Source organism: Carassius gibelio, chromosome A2 (genome assembly GCF_023724105.1).
Source record: "Carassius gibelio isolate Cgi1373 ecotype wild population from Czech Republic chromosome A2, carGib1.2-hapl.c, whole genome shotgun sequence".
Classification (NCBI taxonomy): domain Eukaryota; kingdom Metazoa; phylum Chordata; class Actinopteri; order Cypriniformes; family Cyprinidae; genus Carassius; species Carassius gibelio.
The window spans coordinates 10,484,709-10,502,743 of record NC_068372.1 but is presented as its reverse complement, the minus strand read 5'-3'; the positions used below and the strand labels follow the sequence as shown (position 1 = coordinate 10,502,743).

The 18,035-nt window shown below is 36.3% G+C and overlaps 1 protein-coding gene across 2 annotated transcripts; it reads right to left on the bottom strand.

Annotated features, from left to right (window-relative positions):
• Positions 1–2,327: 2,327 nt before the first annotated feature.
• On the bottom strand, positions 2,328–17,358 carry LOC128022647 (guanine nucleotide-binding protein subunit beta-4-like). 2 transcript variants are annotated; one of them, XM_052610405.1, is made up of 10 exons: positions 17,336–17,358; positions 15,656–15,764; positions 12,735–12,773; positions 12,138–12,244; positions 11,437–11,500; positions 9,336–9,498; positions 9,164–9,230; positions 6,285–6,486; positions 5,923–6,139; positions 2,328–5,620 (listed from the first exon to the last, which is right to left on the bottom strand). In XM_052610405.1, the coding sequence occupies exons 2-10, from the start codon at positions 15,710–15,712 to the stop codon at positions 5,514–5,516; spliced, it is 1,023 nt and encodes a 340-aa protein (XP_052466365.1). In that variant the 5' UTR covers positions 15,713–15,764; positions 17,336–17,358; the 3' UTR covers positions 2,328–5,513. The 2 variants fall into 2 exon arrangements, with proteins under 2 accessions (XP_052466365.1, XP_052466358.1); XM_052610398.1 differs by lacking the exon at positions 17,336–17,358 and adding an exon at positions 16,982–17,135.
• Between the last annotated feature and the right edge of the window lie 677 nt (positions 17,359–18,035).

Below are 18,035 nucleotides of genomic sequence, written 5' to 3'. Positions count from 1 at the left end.
TTATTTTGCACCATGTAGATATATCGCTAAAATGCACTATTAAATCATGCACACTTGCTTTTTTTGGTGAACCAAAATTTGTCTGAAGGTTGGTGACAGTCTGTTGTTAATATTCTCAAAAGATCACACTTCTTTTTTAAATGAACTGACAAAAAAAAAAAAAAATACTTAAATACTGACAGAAGGTGTGGTATGCGCTGGGTATGTGTCATTATCACATGATTATTACTACTACTATTGTTATTACATAATCATTATTATTATTATTATTATGTTCATGTGCTGCTCCTGCCCAGGACCAGTTTAAGACCATCATAAAACAGCACAAACCAGCAGTCATGCTTCACTACTGACACACTACAGGAAAAGATAGAGATAACTGTCTTAAAACCATTTTATTTGTTGGTGAAAATACTAGTGGCCTAAGACTTTTGCAAAGTACTGTATGTGTGTCTATTGCAGTTGAAGTAAATACATAAACTTCGTTAATGTATGATGTTTTTAGTAGAATAACAGCATGCATTCATATTCAGTCACATCTGCTATATGTGTTCACATACTGTCGTTTCACCGAAAAGCGTACATTAGGGCTATAGTCCAAAAGTGCACATACTTGGGGAAATATTAATATATTTATATGTTAACTTATTTATTTCCTCAGAATCATAGATTCTATTTATTTTACACTGTTTTACCCAATCTGATGATCATTAGCTGCTTCCAGCACTGTCTGTTTTCTTCCACAAAATACTGAATGAAAATACTAAATACTGAACTGGGAGTGGAGGTTTATATGAATGTATTTCTGAGGGGAACTGTCATCAGAAAATGCAGATGGTATTTTCATTTCGTTTTACCTCCATATAATACATATTAAAGCAGTGTTTATAAGTGCAGCACTGCTTCGTTTACAGCAGGAAACACCTACGGTTTACACCTGCTGGCAGAGTGTGAATTTGCATACTCATTCATCTGCTGTGTTTGTTTCATGCATTTGTTTAATGTATTAAATGCAGTGGTTCTGCAACAGTGTGCAAAAGTGCATTCTGAGACACATAATGGCCCAGTCAGGGAAAAGGCATGATAAACCTTGAAACCGCCACAATCCTAAAAAATAAAGCAATACCAAACCGCCCAGCGCTTCTTGTCAGCATTACAACCTCAGTAAAAACAACCATGTTTTACAACAGATTCAGGAAAATGAAGCTCTCACTTTCTCTAACCGGAAGGCCAGCAGATGTGCAGACAATATTTAGGGCTTATGTGACGAGTGCCTACTGTAAATGAGGTGGGGGGGGGGGGGGTGATTGCAAAGATCTGGATCATTTAATATGATAGCTCTAACACTTTTCACAGTTGGTGACTACAAGCACTACGATTCAGTTCTCAAGTAACTTAAAAGGCCATGCATGTTGTCATACCGTTAAGGTTTCTAAAACTGTTAAGGTAGCAAGCAGTGGTATTGTGGTATTGCAAGTGATTGATATTATCCATAGGATAAGACTCAGTACCCTAGTTGAATTATCCATAGGATATTATGCTGCTTTCTCCTTACAGTCATGTTCATGTACTTTAATGATGAACTGGCAAGTTCAGGTTGAACTTTAAATGTAATGAATGTTCATGGATTGAATGTTCCAGAATTCAATACAAGATAAAGTCAATCTAATTAGTCTTCACACACACATACAAAAAGCAACAATCATGGATAAATGACTACACTTACAACAACTATTTTTATTTATTTATTTTTTCAATTACGTAACCCAAATAATAAAAATAGAACTGCCAAATATGCCGTACACAGTAATTGGAATTGCCTCATATGCTCAGAAAAAAATTGCCGAACTAATTTACTTACAAGTGTACCTTACATTGTTGAATGAGACTGTTATTGAACTTTTATTGAGACTGGAACATTCAATTAAAGAACTATAAGGCTATATTTTGAGGAGACTTGGATGTCATATGAATAATGTTGGTTTTACTAAAAAAAATAAAATAAAAAAAAAACACCTTCATTCACTATGTACGTAGAGTATATGTACCTTAATTACCTTAACCACCTCAATGTTGTAAACAATAATAATAAAAAAGATCTTCCTTCCACATTTGTTGGATGTCCTTTCATATCATAAATGACGACGATTCAAATTAATAATTGAAAAAAAAAATTTACCTGATGAACTGTAATGTTATAAATCAAGCATAAAAATGCCATCATTAATATGTCCGAAACATATCTGAAAAAAGAAATACCAATAATTTAATAACCACAATAAAAAACAAACAAATAACATTTTTACAGATTTTTATATGCCCACAAAGCCAGTCTATATATTTATTCATACTGATTGGCACAAATTAAAACTGATTATTTATGGTTCAAGTGAAATTTGGCATTTTTTTGTTGTTATTTTACAGAAGCAGACAAAGGGCTTTATACCTTCAATACTCACATCAGTGTAGCTTGTGGTCCATGACAGTTTTTCCAGCTTTTTTGTCACAGAGCTGAAGCATATTAAATGAAATACTGTATGTGCAGAAACACCAGTGTGTGCAGTCTCACGTGACTATTTTCTAGTGCAAAAGCATACAGTTCTAACTAGGTCTTCATCTCAGAGGGCAGGTGTTCATAACGTGTGTAGAAAGGCAGACAATGTCAGAGTGGCAGTGACCAAGGCCTCTTGTTAGGTATCAGGTTGCACTTTGAGCCTGCTCACAAATGGTAAAGTCTCACAAAGCATCAAGGCCATGTTTGGTGTTTGGATTAAAACAAAAGACTTAACCCTAAACTTTCCAGAAATAGTTCAGATTAAAATGTCATCACTTACCCTCACCTCAAGTTATTCCAAACCCATTTTTTGTGCATCCACAGATGTAAAAGCACCATGAAAGTGGTCCATATGATATTTGTACCACTTTAGGTCTTAAGACATAGAACAGCTTTTCGTGAAAAGTCGTAATTCACTGATAACAGTGACATATGCAATCTCGTTGGATTGTTAAGGAATTGGTTCATTCTGATTCAGTTCTTGAGTTCATTCAGCCCACTCAATCTGGTTGCAGAGGTACAGTTGCAATCAAAATTATTCAACCCCCTTGACTTGCAAGACAATTTGCTGTGGAGGATAAAATTTTATGAAATCAATTTAACAAAGACATCAGTAAAGTATTAGAGAAAGTTTGTTAATACACTTTTGAGTGATTCTGAGAATGGAACATTGATGAATCATGATAAAATTCAAATTGGCTCTAAACATTCATGTTCAAAATTAGTCAACCCCCTTTGTGCAGAAAAAATTTCTGTCACCTCTCTACTACAGTTTTGGCCCATTCCACACCTGAAAAAGCTTTCAGATCACTGATCATCTTTGGTTTTCACATTGCCACTGCTTTCTTCAAATTCAACCAGATATTTGAAATGAGAATTAAGCCTGGAGACTGAACAGGTAACTCAAGTACATTCTATGACTGATCCCTGAACCAAGCAGTAGTAGATTTGGATGTGTACTTTGGTATGACTGGCCTGCAGGAAAGTCCATTGATCATCAGCTTCAGTTTTTGCACCAAAGGCATCACAATTCTTGTCAAAATGGCCTGACACTTTAAAGAATCCATGATGTCCTTCATACCGTCATGATTTCCACTTCCTTCTACAGTAAAGAAACCCCATAACAGGACTGATCCACCTCCAAGTTTGAGGATGGAGATGGTGTTCTTCTGCTTATGAGCTTTGCCTTTTTGCAGCAGACATACCGCTGATCCATGGGTCCAAAAGGTTCCAGTTTGGTCACATCACTCCATATAACATTCCTCCAGAGCTCCACAAGTCTACACAAATGAATTTTATCAAGTTCATGTTGTCCTTTGTTCTTCTTGATCAAGAGTGGTATTCTACAAGATGTCTCAACATAAAGGCAATACTTGTCTAGTGTTCTTCTTACATTGAAATGGTTTCCCTCCTTTCATTGGGTCATCTTGCAAGTCTTTGGCTTAACATTGCAGAATTTTCTCAGTTGCTCTGATTAAACATTTTATGTTATTGTGCTTTTTCTTCCACAACCTCAAAGATTTTCTGATAAAACACACTTTAAGCTAAGAAACAAGGCTGAGAGCTGTGTCTCTAGGAACTTTCAATGTCTTGGAAATCTTCATATAGCCTTAGCCTTTCTAAAGTACTATGATATTTATTCTCTTTAGCTTTTGTGAGATCTCTGTTGACATTTTTACTACTCAACTACAACACATGCATAGGCCAAACTGTATGTGTAACGGTTCAAGCTAATTCTGTTTTTAATAAGTTTCTAAAAGCTTAATTGTGTTTTGAGACTGTTTTATTCCCCACCATGCAAATAAGTGATTTAAAAACAGCAATGTTGAATAGGGGTTGAATAATTATGACATAGCAGTATTATTAACAAATCTTATAACTCAAAAGTATTACATTATATATTGACAATATCACTTTTAATATGCCAGTGAACTGTTATAGATACAATTTTGATTTTATCCTGGATCTTTAAAAAAGCTTGTATTTGTAAAGTACTGCAGTCTATAGGGGGTTGAGTAATTTTGATTGCAACTGTAAAATTAATACCAACTTAAATTTCTTAAAATTAAAGCATAAACATCTCAATCTTGACAATGACATACAGGTTTGGAACAACATGAGGGTGAGCAAATGACAACAAATTACACTTGTGGGTGAACGATCCCTTTAACTATAAATCTATTACATATATCCAGCCGAATCAGTTTGGAAAGCAGCAAATCTCAGATAGTATATCTAGTGATAATAAAGACAGATGGACAGACAGGCTGATGGTAAATCCTTCTGTGCAGACTGCAATACAGTTTTTAATACACTGAAACACGGTAAACATTACGGTCAAGCTTAGAGGATAGCAGACAAGCTCAGTGACGTCAGTGTTTCTCTCACAACTACACGTTAGCAAGCTGAGCCTGAACCATTTATGACACAACAGACTCAACACTGATGCTTCCTAATGCGAACTAAATTAAGGTCAACGGTCAAACACTGATGGCCTACAATACTGTGGCAGTCTAATCCCTTAGTTAATAACACTGGCCACTGTGTGGCAAATACCACTGTGACTGGGGACAAAGAAAATAAAAATAAGCAGGAAAAGAAAACGGGGATAGTGAAGACATCCATCACGAGTATCCACACACCAGGACACCCAAACACTGTCAGAAGTGTATATGTTATACATACAAGCACAAAGAATGGCAGATATATACACAACAAAGCCTGTTCACCACCTTGAGTCATACGTGAATCCCAAAAGACAGAGAGCCAGGGAAGGCTCTTCAATATCCTCACCTCTTGCAGGATGGTGGGAAAATACGGTCTAAGAAAGAAAAGATGATGAAGAAACTAGGTCTTCTATAAGGAGGAGATGGAGGGGGAAGGGTCCTGTGTGTCAGCGGTGCACTACAGTGATTGTATGATCAGAACGAGTGGCTCCAAAAAGTACAACCCAGTGAGATCAGTTCCATATCCTAAGGAAGCTGTCCCAAGAACCGGTGGCCAAAGCCATGCCGTCACTTGATATCCCCAAACAGCTGACCCGGTTGTCATGCCCAGCTAGAACACCTTAAAACACAAGAGCAACATAGTAAAAGAGATAAGTGTCTTACAAATTAGTGGCTGTCTATGTGAATCACATGTATGTTCATTGTTCATCCTGGGGGAAAATGGTCTTCTGTAGTAACACAAGTTAAGATTGACTAAATTGGACATTGCTGTCATTCCAGTATATAAATACTAGTCTGAAGTAGTGAGATTTATTGTAATTTATTGTCTGCACTGTGATGTCCTGTTGCTCGATTTAGGCAGTTAAAGGTGCTTGCTTGAGTTTTTTCTGTGTGGTCAAAAGGGTTGAGAGAAGTACTGACCTGCACGCTCTCCCTTTAGAGTATCCCATACATTGCAGTTGAAGTCATCGTAGCCAGCGAGCAGCAGACGGCCACTCTTAGAGAAGGCCACAGAGGTGATGCCGCAGTTAATGTTGTCATGCGAATACATCATCAGTTCCTGGTCTGCGCGAAGGTCAAACAAACGACAAGTGGCGTCGTCTGAGCCCGTAGTGAATGCATTACCATTCGGGAAGAACTGAAGAAATGAGCACAATTGAAAATGGATATAAGCATTTACAAACTAAAAATAAACAATAAGTATTATGAAAGACTTGCATGGGCTCAATAAGACGTGAACCAAGTATCAGACACTGCTGATGACATTTCTCTTCAACACTCACAATGACAGCATTTATATCAGAAACATGTCCGGTGAAAGACTGTCTGCACATTCCGTCTCGGATGTCCCACAATTTGGAGGATGCATCACAGGCACCTGACACAAAGGTCCTAGAGTCTGGACTAAGGGACAGGCTCATCACATCTCCAGTGTGCCCTGTAAATGTGGTGGTCTGCTGACCGGTCTCAATGTCCCACAGAGCACTGCAAAGGAGAAATACAGCTGGTTCACATTCAGTACAAGATCACCAAACTGACCACTGAAAAGAAAATGCAGACTTGAGAAAATCGAACCATTATAAATCTCAGAAGTCACTGTGGGCAGATGGCATACAGAAGCCTATAAGCTTTGAACTTCAAAAGATTTGAAATTTTTGGGGATAAAGACCTCAAGAAATATTGCAGTACCTTTTATTTCAAACAGCATTTATTGTACTCTTGATGGGCACTTTGCGAAGGGGACAACATTTGTAGGGACGTTCCAACTGAATTCCTTTCATGAAGGACTCTTCCAGAAGTCCCTCAGTGAAGAGATCTTAGGGTGTGTTCACACTTGTCATGTTTGGTTCGATTAAAACAAACTCTGGTGCCATTTCTCTGTTAGTGCTGTTCGTTTGATAAGGGTGCTTTCACACTGGCCCGTTGTTTCAGAACCTGGCGTGGGTCCCGCCTTAGCTCAGTTTGTTTGGGCATATATGAACTAATGATGGGAAGTTCGGATAATTTTATAGACTCTGACTTTTGAGTCTTGTTCAGCAAAATTAACAAATCTTTTTTCGAGTCATTTCGTTCATTTAAAAAAATACAATAAAAATGTACTTCCCTAACATGTCTAATAGTACTTACGCAAACGTTGATCACACTGCAAACAATACAAAACTATAATGCTATAATAAACAGAAAATCTTAATTTATTGTTGACCTGGGTCTTCAGTCTATGGGTCTGACCTGGGTCTTCAGCGACTTACAAATGAGGACAATGGAAGTAATCAAAAACAACAAAGAGCAATGTTATATAAGTGCTATAACAAGTCCTGGCTTTAACACAGTACACATAGCAAGGGCTTTTAAATAATATAATAAAGAAAAAGAAAACAGAATAAAAAAAGAATAGAGCAAGCTAGTGTTTGAGGTCTTTTTAATAATTGTATAATAAATGAAAAGAAAATAGAATAAAAAGAGATTAGTTTTTTTTTTAAGGAATAGAATTAGAATAGTGAGTGTTAAAGTTAGAGGGTCAAATAAAGATGGAAGAGATGTTTTAAGCCGATTCTTGAAGATGGCTAAGGACTCAGCTGCCCGGACTGAGTTGGGGAGGTCATTCCACCAGGAGGGAACATTTAATTTAAATGTCCATAAAAGTGACTTTGTGCTTCTTTGGGATGGCACAATCAAGCGATGTTCACTTGCAGAACGCAAGCTTCTAGAGGGCACATAAGTCTGAAGTAATAAATTTAGGTAAATGGGTGCAGAGCCAGGTGTGATTTTGTAGGCAAACATCAATGCCTTGAATTTTATGCAAGCAGCTATTGGAAGCCAGTGCAAATTGATAAACAGAGGTGTGACGTGTATTCTTTTCAGCTCATTTTGGCATCTCCAGGCTTAAATACTCTGCACTCTCTCTATATGTGGACATCAAAATCTGTAAATCAGTTGATAAAATAATGTATCAATCCATTATGTTAAGAAGTCTGTATTAATGAACACATGAGTATGGTGGGCTGAATTTCCTTGATTTCTCTTCTTAGAACAACACTTTCAAAATTAATTGTATTAAACAGTTTTTGTGTAATCCAAACTCAATCTGGGATTTTAACCCCAATGACTACTTTTCCAAATTAGGTGATCTCCCTTTCCTGTTGATCTGTTATTATAATATTGCTAAAATCCCTTACAATTTATCTACATTTTTTTATCAGGCATTACTTACATGGTAATTTATTTTTAAGCACAATTTCTGCCCTCACCAGTACTTCATTTGGAACAATCAAGACATTGTACATAAGAGAAAATCGTTTTTTTTTTTTTTATAACTGGTTTGAGAAAAACACGCCAGGTTCCGAAACAACGGGCCAGTGTTACAGTGTGTAAAAAGTGACTAATCTGCTGTGTAAAAACATCTGATAAATGTCTTAGAAAAAGCTGTTTTTTTTTATCAAAAACATCTTAAAGACATCTTCTAAATGTCTATTTAAAATCTAATAGGATATGTCTTAAAGACTTATTTCAGATGGAACAAACACAAAAATACATCTTGCAGATTTAAATGCAGATATCAAATAGATGTCTCCATGATGTACATGTGCTATCACGGCCATCACTAGGCTGAGAGAGCACTGTGAGAAGAATTATGCAAGAGAGTCTTCAATAACATGGAGAATTTGATCTGCTACATGTAAATCATATTCTTTGTTGTCAAGTTTGTTTGGAATTACTCAGCCTTTAAAAACAAGCAGAAGACACTGGCAGTTCCTTCAGTAGTGGGTGCGAATAATGCATCTTTTTCAGAATTGAGATGTACTGTGATCTTTCTCAGCTAACAGTCCCAGTCCCTTGTGTCCTTCAGAGTTTGTTCTTTCAGAGCAGCCTGACAAGACCGTTCTCCGTGAGAATGTTAAAAGGATACTCCAAACCCAAATTGAAAATCTTGTCATTAATCACTTACCCCTGTGTCATTCCAAACCTGTAAAAGCTTCGTTCATCTTCAGAACACAATTAAAGATATTTTGGATAAAAACCGGTAGGCTTGTGACTGTCCCATAGACTGTCAAATAAACTGTCAAGGATCAGAAAAGTATGAAAAGCTTCTCATACTGGACCTTGACAGTGTATTTTACATGGCAGTCTATGGGACAGTCATTTAAAGCTGTGATGGACTCACCATGTAGTATCTCCAGAGCTGGTGACTATCTGACTATCATCCAGAAAGCGACAACATGACAAATAACCTGGTGAGGAAGGGGGAAAAAGTATATCTTAGAACAGGAGCTTCAACCCACTGTATGTTAAATATGCAGACTAATGATGCTAATCCTGCTGCTGACAGATTTTACCTGTGTGTCCAGAAAGTTCTCTGGTGACTCTGACGTTGCCCTCACGGGTTTTAAGGCTATAGATGGAACAGATGTTGTCCAGGCCTCCGCAGGCTGCGTAACTCCCTGAGGGAGCGTAGGCACAAGTCATCACCCATGATGACCTTAATGGAATGGCATGAATCTGAAAAGAAACCAAACAAAAATTGTTGCACTTGCTATTCGCGTTCTTAAAAAAGGATTAGCATACTACTCCTATTATTTCTGTCATATAACAAAATGTAAAAAATAGTAAGAGAAGAGTAGTATGCTAATATATGGTTGCAAATTTAGCACAAGACCATGGATGTTCCACAAATCCTCCAATTGGGTTGAAGCACCAAGAGGCTAAGTATAAGAAAATTATTTTTGTGCAAACTACCACTTTCATTTTGATGACTTGAATTTTATGATTTACACTTGCGTTTTAGCTTCTACAAAATTTAGGTCAACTGATTGTGTAAATACTTTTTATTGGGTTGTAGCATATACAATTACATTAACAAACATCAAACCCTCCCCCCTATATACAGTACACACGACGAAAAAAAAATATATAATAATAAATTGAGGAAAAACAGTGTTCCATGTTTGTAAGGTCCATAAATTTTCTTTAGACTTGAAAAGCTTAACAGTAATTAGGGAACATATGAGAAGCAAAGAAGTTAAAGACTCCCAAAAGAAGAGGAACACTTTCATAGGAAACATAAGTACACATTTTGAGAATACTGGCCCAGAAAAACAATGGAGGAAAAATGATACAAGTTGTTTTAACAGTAACAGATTTATGAAAGAAAAGGCATAAAAGCTTTAGATTCACACCGATAAATAAATGCATAAGATACATATTAAACTTAAAAAATAAAAATTACTAAAAATAAATAAATATAAAAGGGAATATGTACAAATAATGCAAAGTATTGAGAGATGCTGCAAAAAGAAACAAGGATTAAGGTAAATAACTCCAATCTCAGAGGCCGGGGAGCTCTTCAAAATCTCTTACAAAGGGGGACCATATGTTATGAAACCTACGTTTTGAACCTCACAATGTATTTAATCTTCTCCAACTGAATTTAAGACATTACTTCTTTTATCTAGCTACTATGTGTTGGAGGGTCTGCCCTTTTCCAATGAAACAATATTAAAATAGCCTCGCCAGTAGTGTAGTGAAGGCTATAACAGAGCTAATGTCTTTTCTGAGTTCTATCAGGGTCAGGGTCAATCTGAATATTTTATATATATATGATTTAAAAATTCCCCTCCAAACTCATTCAGGACAGGACACAACCAGAACATATGGGCAGTTGTCGCAGGAGATTGAGATCATCTATTGCACACAGGGCTAACATTAGGGTAAATCTTGGCTAATTTGGAGTTCGTAAAATGGAGCCTATGAAGAACCTTACATTGAATTAATCCATGCCTAGCACAAGGTGAGGAGGAGTGTACTCGTTTTAAAGTATCCTCCCAATCTCCATCTGCAATTTCTCTGCCCAAATCATTTTGCCAGGCGTTACGAATATCATCAATGTTCTGTGGGTTTATAGATGTAATAATAGAGTATATGCTTGAGATGAGTCCCCTGCTATGAGGGTTCAGATCAAGCAGTGTCTCGATAGGAGAGGAAGATGGTTTTCTTGGGTAAGAGACAAATATCTTCTTGATGAAACTTCTAATCTGCAAGAATCTAAAAAAAGTGGGACCTAGGTAAAGCAAAATTACTTCTAAGATCTTCAAAAGATCAAAAAGTATTATTTAAGAATAGATCTTTTAGGAGCCTAATCCCAAATTGATCAATTGTTCAATTGGTATGGCGAATAACAAGGGAGAGAGATGGCACCCTTGCGTGGTGCCCCATTGTATGGAGAAATACTCCGAGTGTACATTGTTTGTGCACACTGAGGCAACCGGGGAGGTATATAACAGTCTAGGTCAACTGATGTAGTGAATTTTAACTCACTATAATAATATATTGTTCTTTTTTTTTTAGAAAGAAGTCACTACATTTATGACAGTTATATACATATTTTTGTTCAACAGCTGTGTATTTTAGATGTACATTCACTTGCTGGGCTGGACTAACCTTGTTTGTGGAGTAGCTGTCCCAAATGATGAGTTTGCCATCTTGTGAGGCACTAACTAGTAACCTTAATGTAAAAAAAAGGGTTAAAGAGTAAACCACTGTTCATAATACACATCACAGATTAAAAATACTTCAAGTTTAACATGCAGACAAAGATTGATGCTTATAACATGAACACAGTGCAAATGCTTTTGATAATTTATGACAAACACTGATAGCAACTATGGACACAAACTCCACTTATCTAACAATTATGGGTTACACTTTATTTTAAGGTGTTCTTGTTACAGTGTTATTATACATATAAGTACTGAATAATATTAACTACATGCACTTACTACATGGTTAGGGTTAGGATAAGGGTTTGGTTCAGGGTTATGTGCACATAATTAATTGTTATTATAATAGTAAGTATATGTAACATGTGTGACAAGGACACCTTCAAATAAAGTGTCACGCAATTATGTCTCCTCCCTAAAGCACTAGAATGGATGCACAGCTGGAGAAGGGGTGAATAACAGAGGGAGGAGAAAAGGGAGGAAAAGAAAGCCTGGAACAGGAGGCAGCCTACACAATCCTAGAACACCCCTGCGTTGTGAGAGGTCTGCTGTATTATTCATTCAGTGTACACTGACAGAGGTGCAGGCTTCCTCTGAGTGCGCCCATCCTCCAGCCCACGCATTCTCTCTCTATCAACTGACCTAGAATCAGTAGCCCACTGCATGGCGTAGATTTTGGCTAAATGGCCTCGGAGTGTCCGCCTCGTTCTCATCTGGATCCTTCCAACTGAATCCAGACCAGCTGTAATCTAAGCACACACAGAAATCTTAATTTACAGTTACATTATAAAGCAAGCAGGGGGGCATTTCATCAATCTAAGGTGTGCCACTGATCACTCACATGTGGAAAAGGTGCTGTTTTAGTTGATATGACTTATTGTGATTATCTAAAATTAACATAACACTGAATGAAGTTAAGAATTAAACATCTTTGAAGAGTACAAGAGCCTTCTTTTCAAATGCAAAAATAAATAATCCAAATAGAAATATTAAATCACTAAAACCACCAGGGCGTGGGCTGAGTGTTTAAATTTTGATGGAGGACTTGGCATGTAAGAGGTTATTTAATATTTCAGCGCACTCAAGAGCATGTTCAGCATGTACGTCAGCAGCCCATTTGCATGTCTGAGCTGAGCTCAGAGAACAAGTGACCATAGACATGCCCCATAGCCATGGGTTAGACCAGATCTGCTCTTATAAGGAGGGGGATCCAGCAGGGACGGTGGCAGAGCTGCTTACCTGGGACAAGCTGGAGTCGTTGCATGCTTTCCTGGCATCCTACAATGGGAACAGCAGCATATCAGAGTGCAGTCATTCTACCGCATTCTAGGCGGAGGAAAACACATATAGTCTATTTCCTGGCACTCAGGTCTACATGAAACTTGTATCAAATAAAAACGAAAAGCACAAAAAACTATTCCAATAAACAAAGCTGATGTACAGTAGGTAAATGCCGATTACTTGCTGCTCAAGACATGCAAGACATCTTAGGGGTGGGCGATATGATACATTTTGCATAATGAGTCATTTTATTTCACGATAATAGTATATCTCACAAATGCAGACATAGTTTTGTTACGCTGCGCAATATGTAATGCTAGGGTTGTGCCGATACATGATAGTACTGTGTATCGACGATAGGAGATGTCAATGTCAAAAGTCAAGTCGATATTAGACTCATTCTCTGCTAGTGTTGGGCGATATGTTTATTTTAATAGTTTATTACAATATTATCATGCATATGTGGAGCAAGAGAGAGACTCTTTGTTCATGTCATAGCATAACTATTTGGTGTTCTAAACCACGTATGTGTGCGAAACTAGAGAGCCTATGGAATCACCAATAATCAAATAAAAAAATATACTTTCAAACATACTGATAAACTAGCGTTAAAGTGAAAGTGAAATTGACGTGACATTCAGCCAAGTATGGTGACCCATACTCAGAATTCGTGCTCTGCATTTAATCCATCCAAAGTGTACACACACAGAGCAGTGAACACACACACACTGTGAACAAATACCCGCATCTGCACACGGAAGTTATCAATCTAAATGTCAATGGTGAAAATCAATAGTAGATTTCATTTAAAGTACAACAGTTTAACTCTAATATTGGACATAAACGAACACGTTAAATATAAAGTATTCAAAAGTTCAAATTAACTGATGCCAGTGTTATATTTTTTATAGAAGTATGCTATCGTCGATATCTCTATCGTCGATACACGATTCTATCGTCTATCGGCACAACCCTATTCTCTGCAGATTTAAGATATTTCATTGCACTTTAACAAGTAATCTGAATGGCCTATATATGTGCAATATTTTAAACGAGCCCACACTAACTGAGTTAGTCAAGTTATGTTAGAATGCATCTCATTCTTGTTTCTGTGACGATGCATCGGGCTCACGGGCTACGCAATGCAACTCATAAAAAGAGAATATAAGTCATTATATTCAGTAATTATGTCCCCACTGGATGCAACAAATGCATCATTTATAATGGGTTTTATTGTTTTTGTCTTGTCGCTGCATGACCGTTTTATTAAGGGGCGTTATGTTTCTGTCACATGCTTGAGGTATTCAGCCAATCACATCGCACTGGATAGCTGGCCAATCAGTGTACAGCTTGCTTTTCAGAATGATGAGCTTTGTGAAAATCAACGCGTTTCAGAAAGGTGGGCCATAGAGGAGCAACAATTATGTACAGTATGTGGAAAATAATGTGTTTTTTTTTTTCCCTTAAACCATATAAACACATTGCATTACACTAATACACAAAATAATGTTATTTTTAACAATGTAATATATCCCCTTTAAGTAAATAAAGGTAGGTAAGGTTTTTACTATATAAAAATTTTGTCACTGAAATTTCCTAATTCTAATAATCAATTACAATATAATACAAAAAAAATAATACTAGCTTAAGTAAAAAAAATAAAAATAATAAATAATAAAACTCAAGCTTTCCGAAGACAAGCAAACAGTCAATGACAAAATAAGAACAGAGAAACAAATTACAAGCAACAGACAGTTATTATGCAATTACATATTTTGAACCATTTGGACTATACATTTTGGAGCTGGCTCAATGAGAATCTACTACTACTACTTCAGCTAAATGGGTACCATAAATGTACTAATGCAGATAAACTCTAAATGGCAAAATATCAGCCAATTAATCAGCATTGCCAATATATCCATACATTAACCACTTATACTTTCCTTATACACTGCCTTTCAAAAGTTTGAGGTTGCTAAGATTTTTCTTTTTGTATTCTTTAAAGAACTCTCTTATGATTGCAACAGTAGCAATTATTTAAATAAAAAATACAGTAAAACAGTAATATCATAAAATATTATTAAAAATTAAAATAACTTTGATTTTAATATTTAAAATTTTAATTTATTCCTTTTATGTCAAAGCTGATATCCCAGCAGCGTTACACAAATCCTTAAGAAATCATTTCAATATGCTGATTCAATGCTCAAGAAACATTTCTTATTCTAATCAATACAGAAAAAAGAAAGTTGTGCTGCCTATATTTTTGTGGTAAAGCTGATACATTTTTGTTCAGGATGCTTTGATGAATAGAATGTTTAAAATAATAGCATTTGTCTTAGTAAAATCCTTTACTGACAATTTAAATAAATAAAAACAACCCAAACTTTTGAAACTAATCGTATGTATCAATAAGTATGTTGTGTGAATTATCACAGCTCAAAGGATTTTGAAGCTCCTTCAATCAACTCTGCTGGCCCCTGGCTCTTTTCCACATTTCACACAACTGCTTTTGCTAATTCAGTGGTTCCCAACTACGGTCCTGGGGATCCACTGCTCTGCACATTTTGTATGTCCCTCTTATCTGAAACACTCTGTTCAATTCATGGATATCTCTTCTAATGAGCTCATGATATGAATCAGATGTATTAGATATGGAAGACATGGTGCATTCAAGTCCTACTACGTATTCATGTGCTGGCAAGTCATAATTACAACGTCAGGTGTTTGTGGTGGCATTCAAGTGCAATCATCTCAATAAATAAATATGATCTTTCTGACATGACTTCAACGAACCAATACAAAATGAGCCAATAGACTGGACTGAAAGAGTGGCAAAATCCTTTCAGTTAATCAGAAAGGGTATCAGTTCTTACCCTGATCTGATTGCGCAGCTGCTCTGCCTCCTGCCGCAACTGCTCCAGCTCACTCATGGTCCTCCAAGCGTTTCACTCCCTTCCCAGCTTTGATAATACTGACAAAGACCTGCAATGCACAGACAAACACCAAGTCACGTTAAGTAGTCAATAAAGGACTGCTTAATAACGGAGCACTCATGCTGAATCAATAATTTAAGCCACTCATGCACAATTCCACATATTCATTTGAATGTCATGTCAAAGGTCCCACAGACCTAGTAGGACAGCCCCTTTGGATATAGTTTGTGAAGAATACAAAGTGCTCCAGTAGCATCAATGTTTTTACTAGACTGAATATAACTAGGAATATAACATAGATTTATAGAATATAACAGATTTTGCATTTTAAAATTCCCATGTTTTCCATGACTCAATTAATCTTACCTATAGCTTTCAGTCTGATTTCTGCCTAAAAGCAAATAGTGAGTAACTGAATAAAATGCAGGGTCTTGCCACATTGGTGGTTTGACACAATATGGGAATATCCCTAGAGATCATTCAGCTTTACCCTGACCTCTGTGAAATCTACATTTCAGCATAAGTTATTTTAGGGAAACACAGTACCATAACAAGCAATGCTGCTTAAACAGGAAGACTGCTGGTCCCAACCATAGTAAACCAAATTACAGGAAAAGTAAGCAATGATCAGTGTGCATTTTAGCAAAGAACATTCCGAAATCAGACACTGTACACATGAACACACACAATAATATTAAGAATAACATACTGTATACAAAAAAGCTCTGTAAATTTTAGAGAAGATAGAATCCTCTCAAACGGAAAAAATATTTCACATGCTCGATCTAGCTGGATTGACTTTTTAATCCAAAATCGAATATGAACATTGGGATATTTGTAATCTGATGAATCCTACTTAATCCAGATGTTGTTAGTCACTCATTTAACCTGTGACACTCAGAACCTGTTAAACCAGTCATGATAAACGCGCGAGAGAAAAAAAAGAAGTTGTAAATAAAATATCCACACAGAGACGAACACCTGCCCGTTTATTCATACATTCGTGTTGGTCATCGAGTTTAATAGGATTAAATGTAACGTTGCACATGTTGCACTACACAGAAACCTCCCTATAAGACATTATTTACGCGACAAAAGGTATATAGGTATATAACATTTCCCTGCAGATTTGTCATCCGTCAAGTTAATAACATAACATTAGTTATATTATGATTTGGTTAACGTTAGCGTAGTGGCTAGCAAACAGTGACTGTATCATGCCAGTTAACGTTACTCCAGACCACCACACAAACATTGATACATTACCTGATGTAACAACAACACTACAAGATCTTCCTACCGCCTGTAGGGGTGAGCAGATTATTATTATTATACATTTTTTGTTTTTTCAAAATATTAACGCTCTCATTTCGTATTATTTACATCCGAAACAAGCCAATTCACAGAGCGATTACCACGCCCATGCTGATATTTATTGAGAGCATGGCTACAATTGGATGCAGGGGGTATATAAATTATTTTCGTGTTTTTGAAATTAAGGGTATTCAGTGTACCTGCGGAAAAAAATGAGTATATTTTAGCTCTTATTAGTTTATATAGCATATTATCATGAAGCCAATGTGTTTTTATCAAAATAGTTTGACATTTATCGACGCCTACCTGCTGGAGTCACCCGCGCTTGAAATGGTTCTGACTATCAGCTTCCTCAATTATAAAAATGACTGAAGTAATTTGATACATACAGGGTCACAAGCATTTGATTTGTAACAATGCGTATGTAGTCTTAGAATAATAGTCGAAAAAAAAAATTTAATTACATAATTGTGTTAATCTATATATAATCTACTACTTTCGGTAATTTAAAATAAAAAAATAAAAAAGTCTGATCTATGATATTGTACAGCAAAAGTGTTTTTTAAAAGTGTACTTTGTCACAGAATAAATTCAAAATATTCTCACTTATTTATGTGGTTGCCAATTTTCAGCTTCTTTGAGTGACTTTTTATTTCAGAGGCAATTTTTCCAAACATAAATCAATTAATAAAAAATAAATAAAGAGATATTTAGAATTTAAGTTTGAATGCAATTATAATTTAATATTCATGGTCAAAATAAAAATATGCATTAGGCAGTACTGACAAGAATGAAGCCATCTGCGGCATGCCATGGGTTAATAAATGCAAACTACAAGTCTCACTTCTATAAACCCTGTCTAGAGCACTCAAATAAAAAAGTAATTAAATTACAAAATCAGTATTAACTGACATTCAGTATTACCTAGAATGTTGAAGTCCAGCAGTGAGACGTCGGTCAGTGGAAGCACCTGACTCCCTCTGTAGAGTATGTGCTGGTAGGAGCA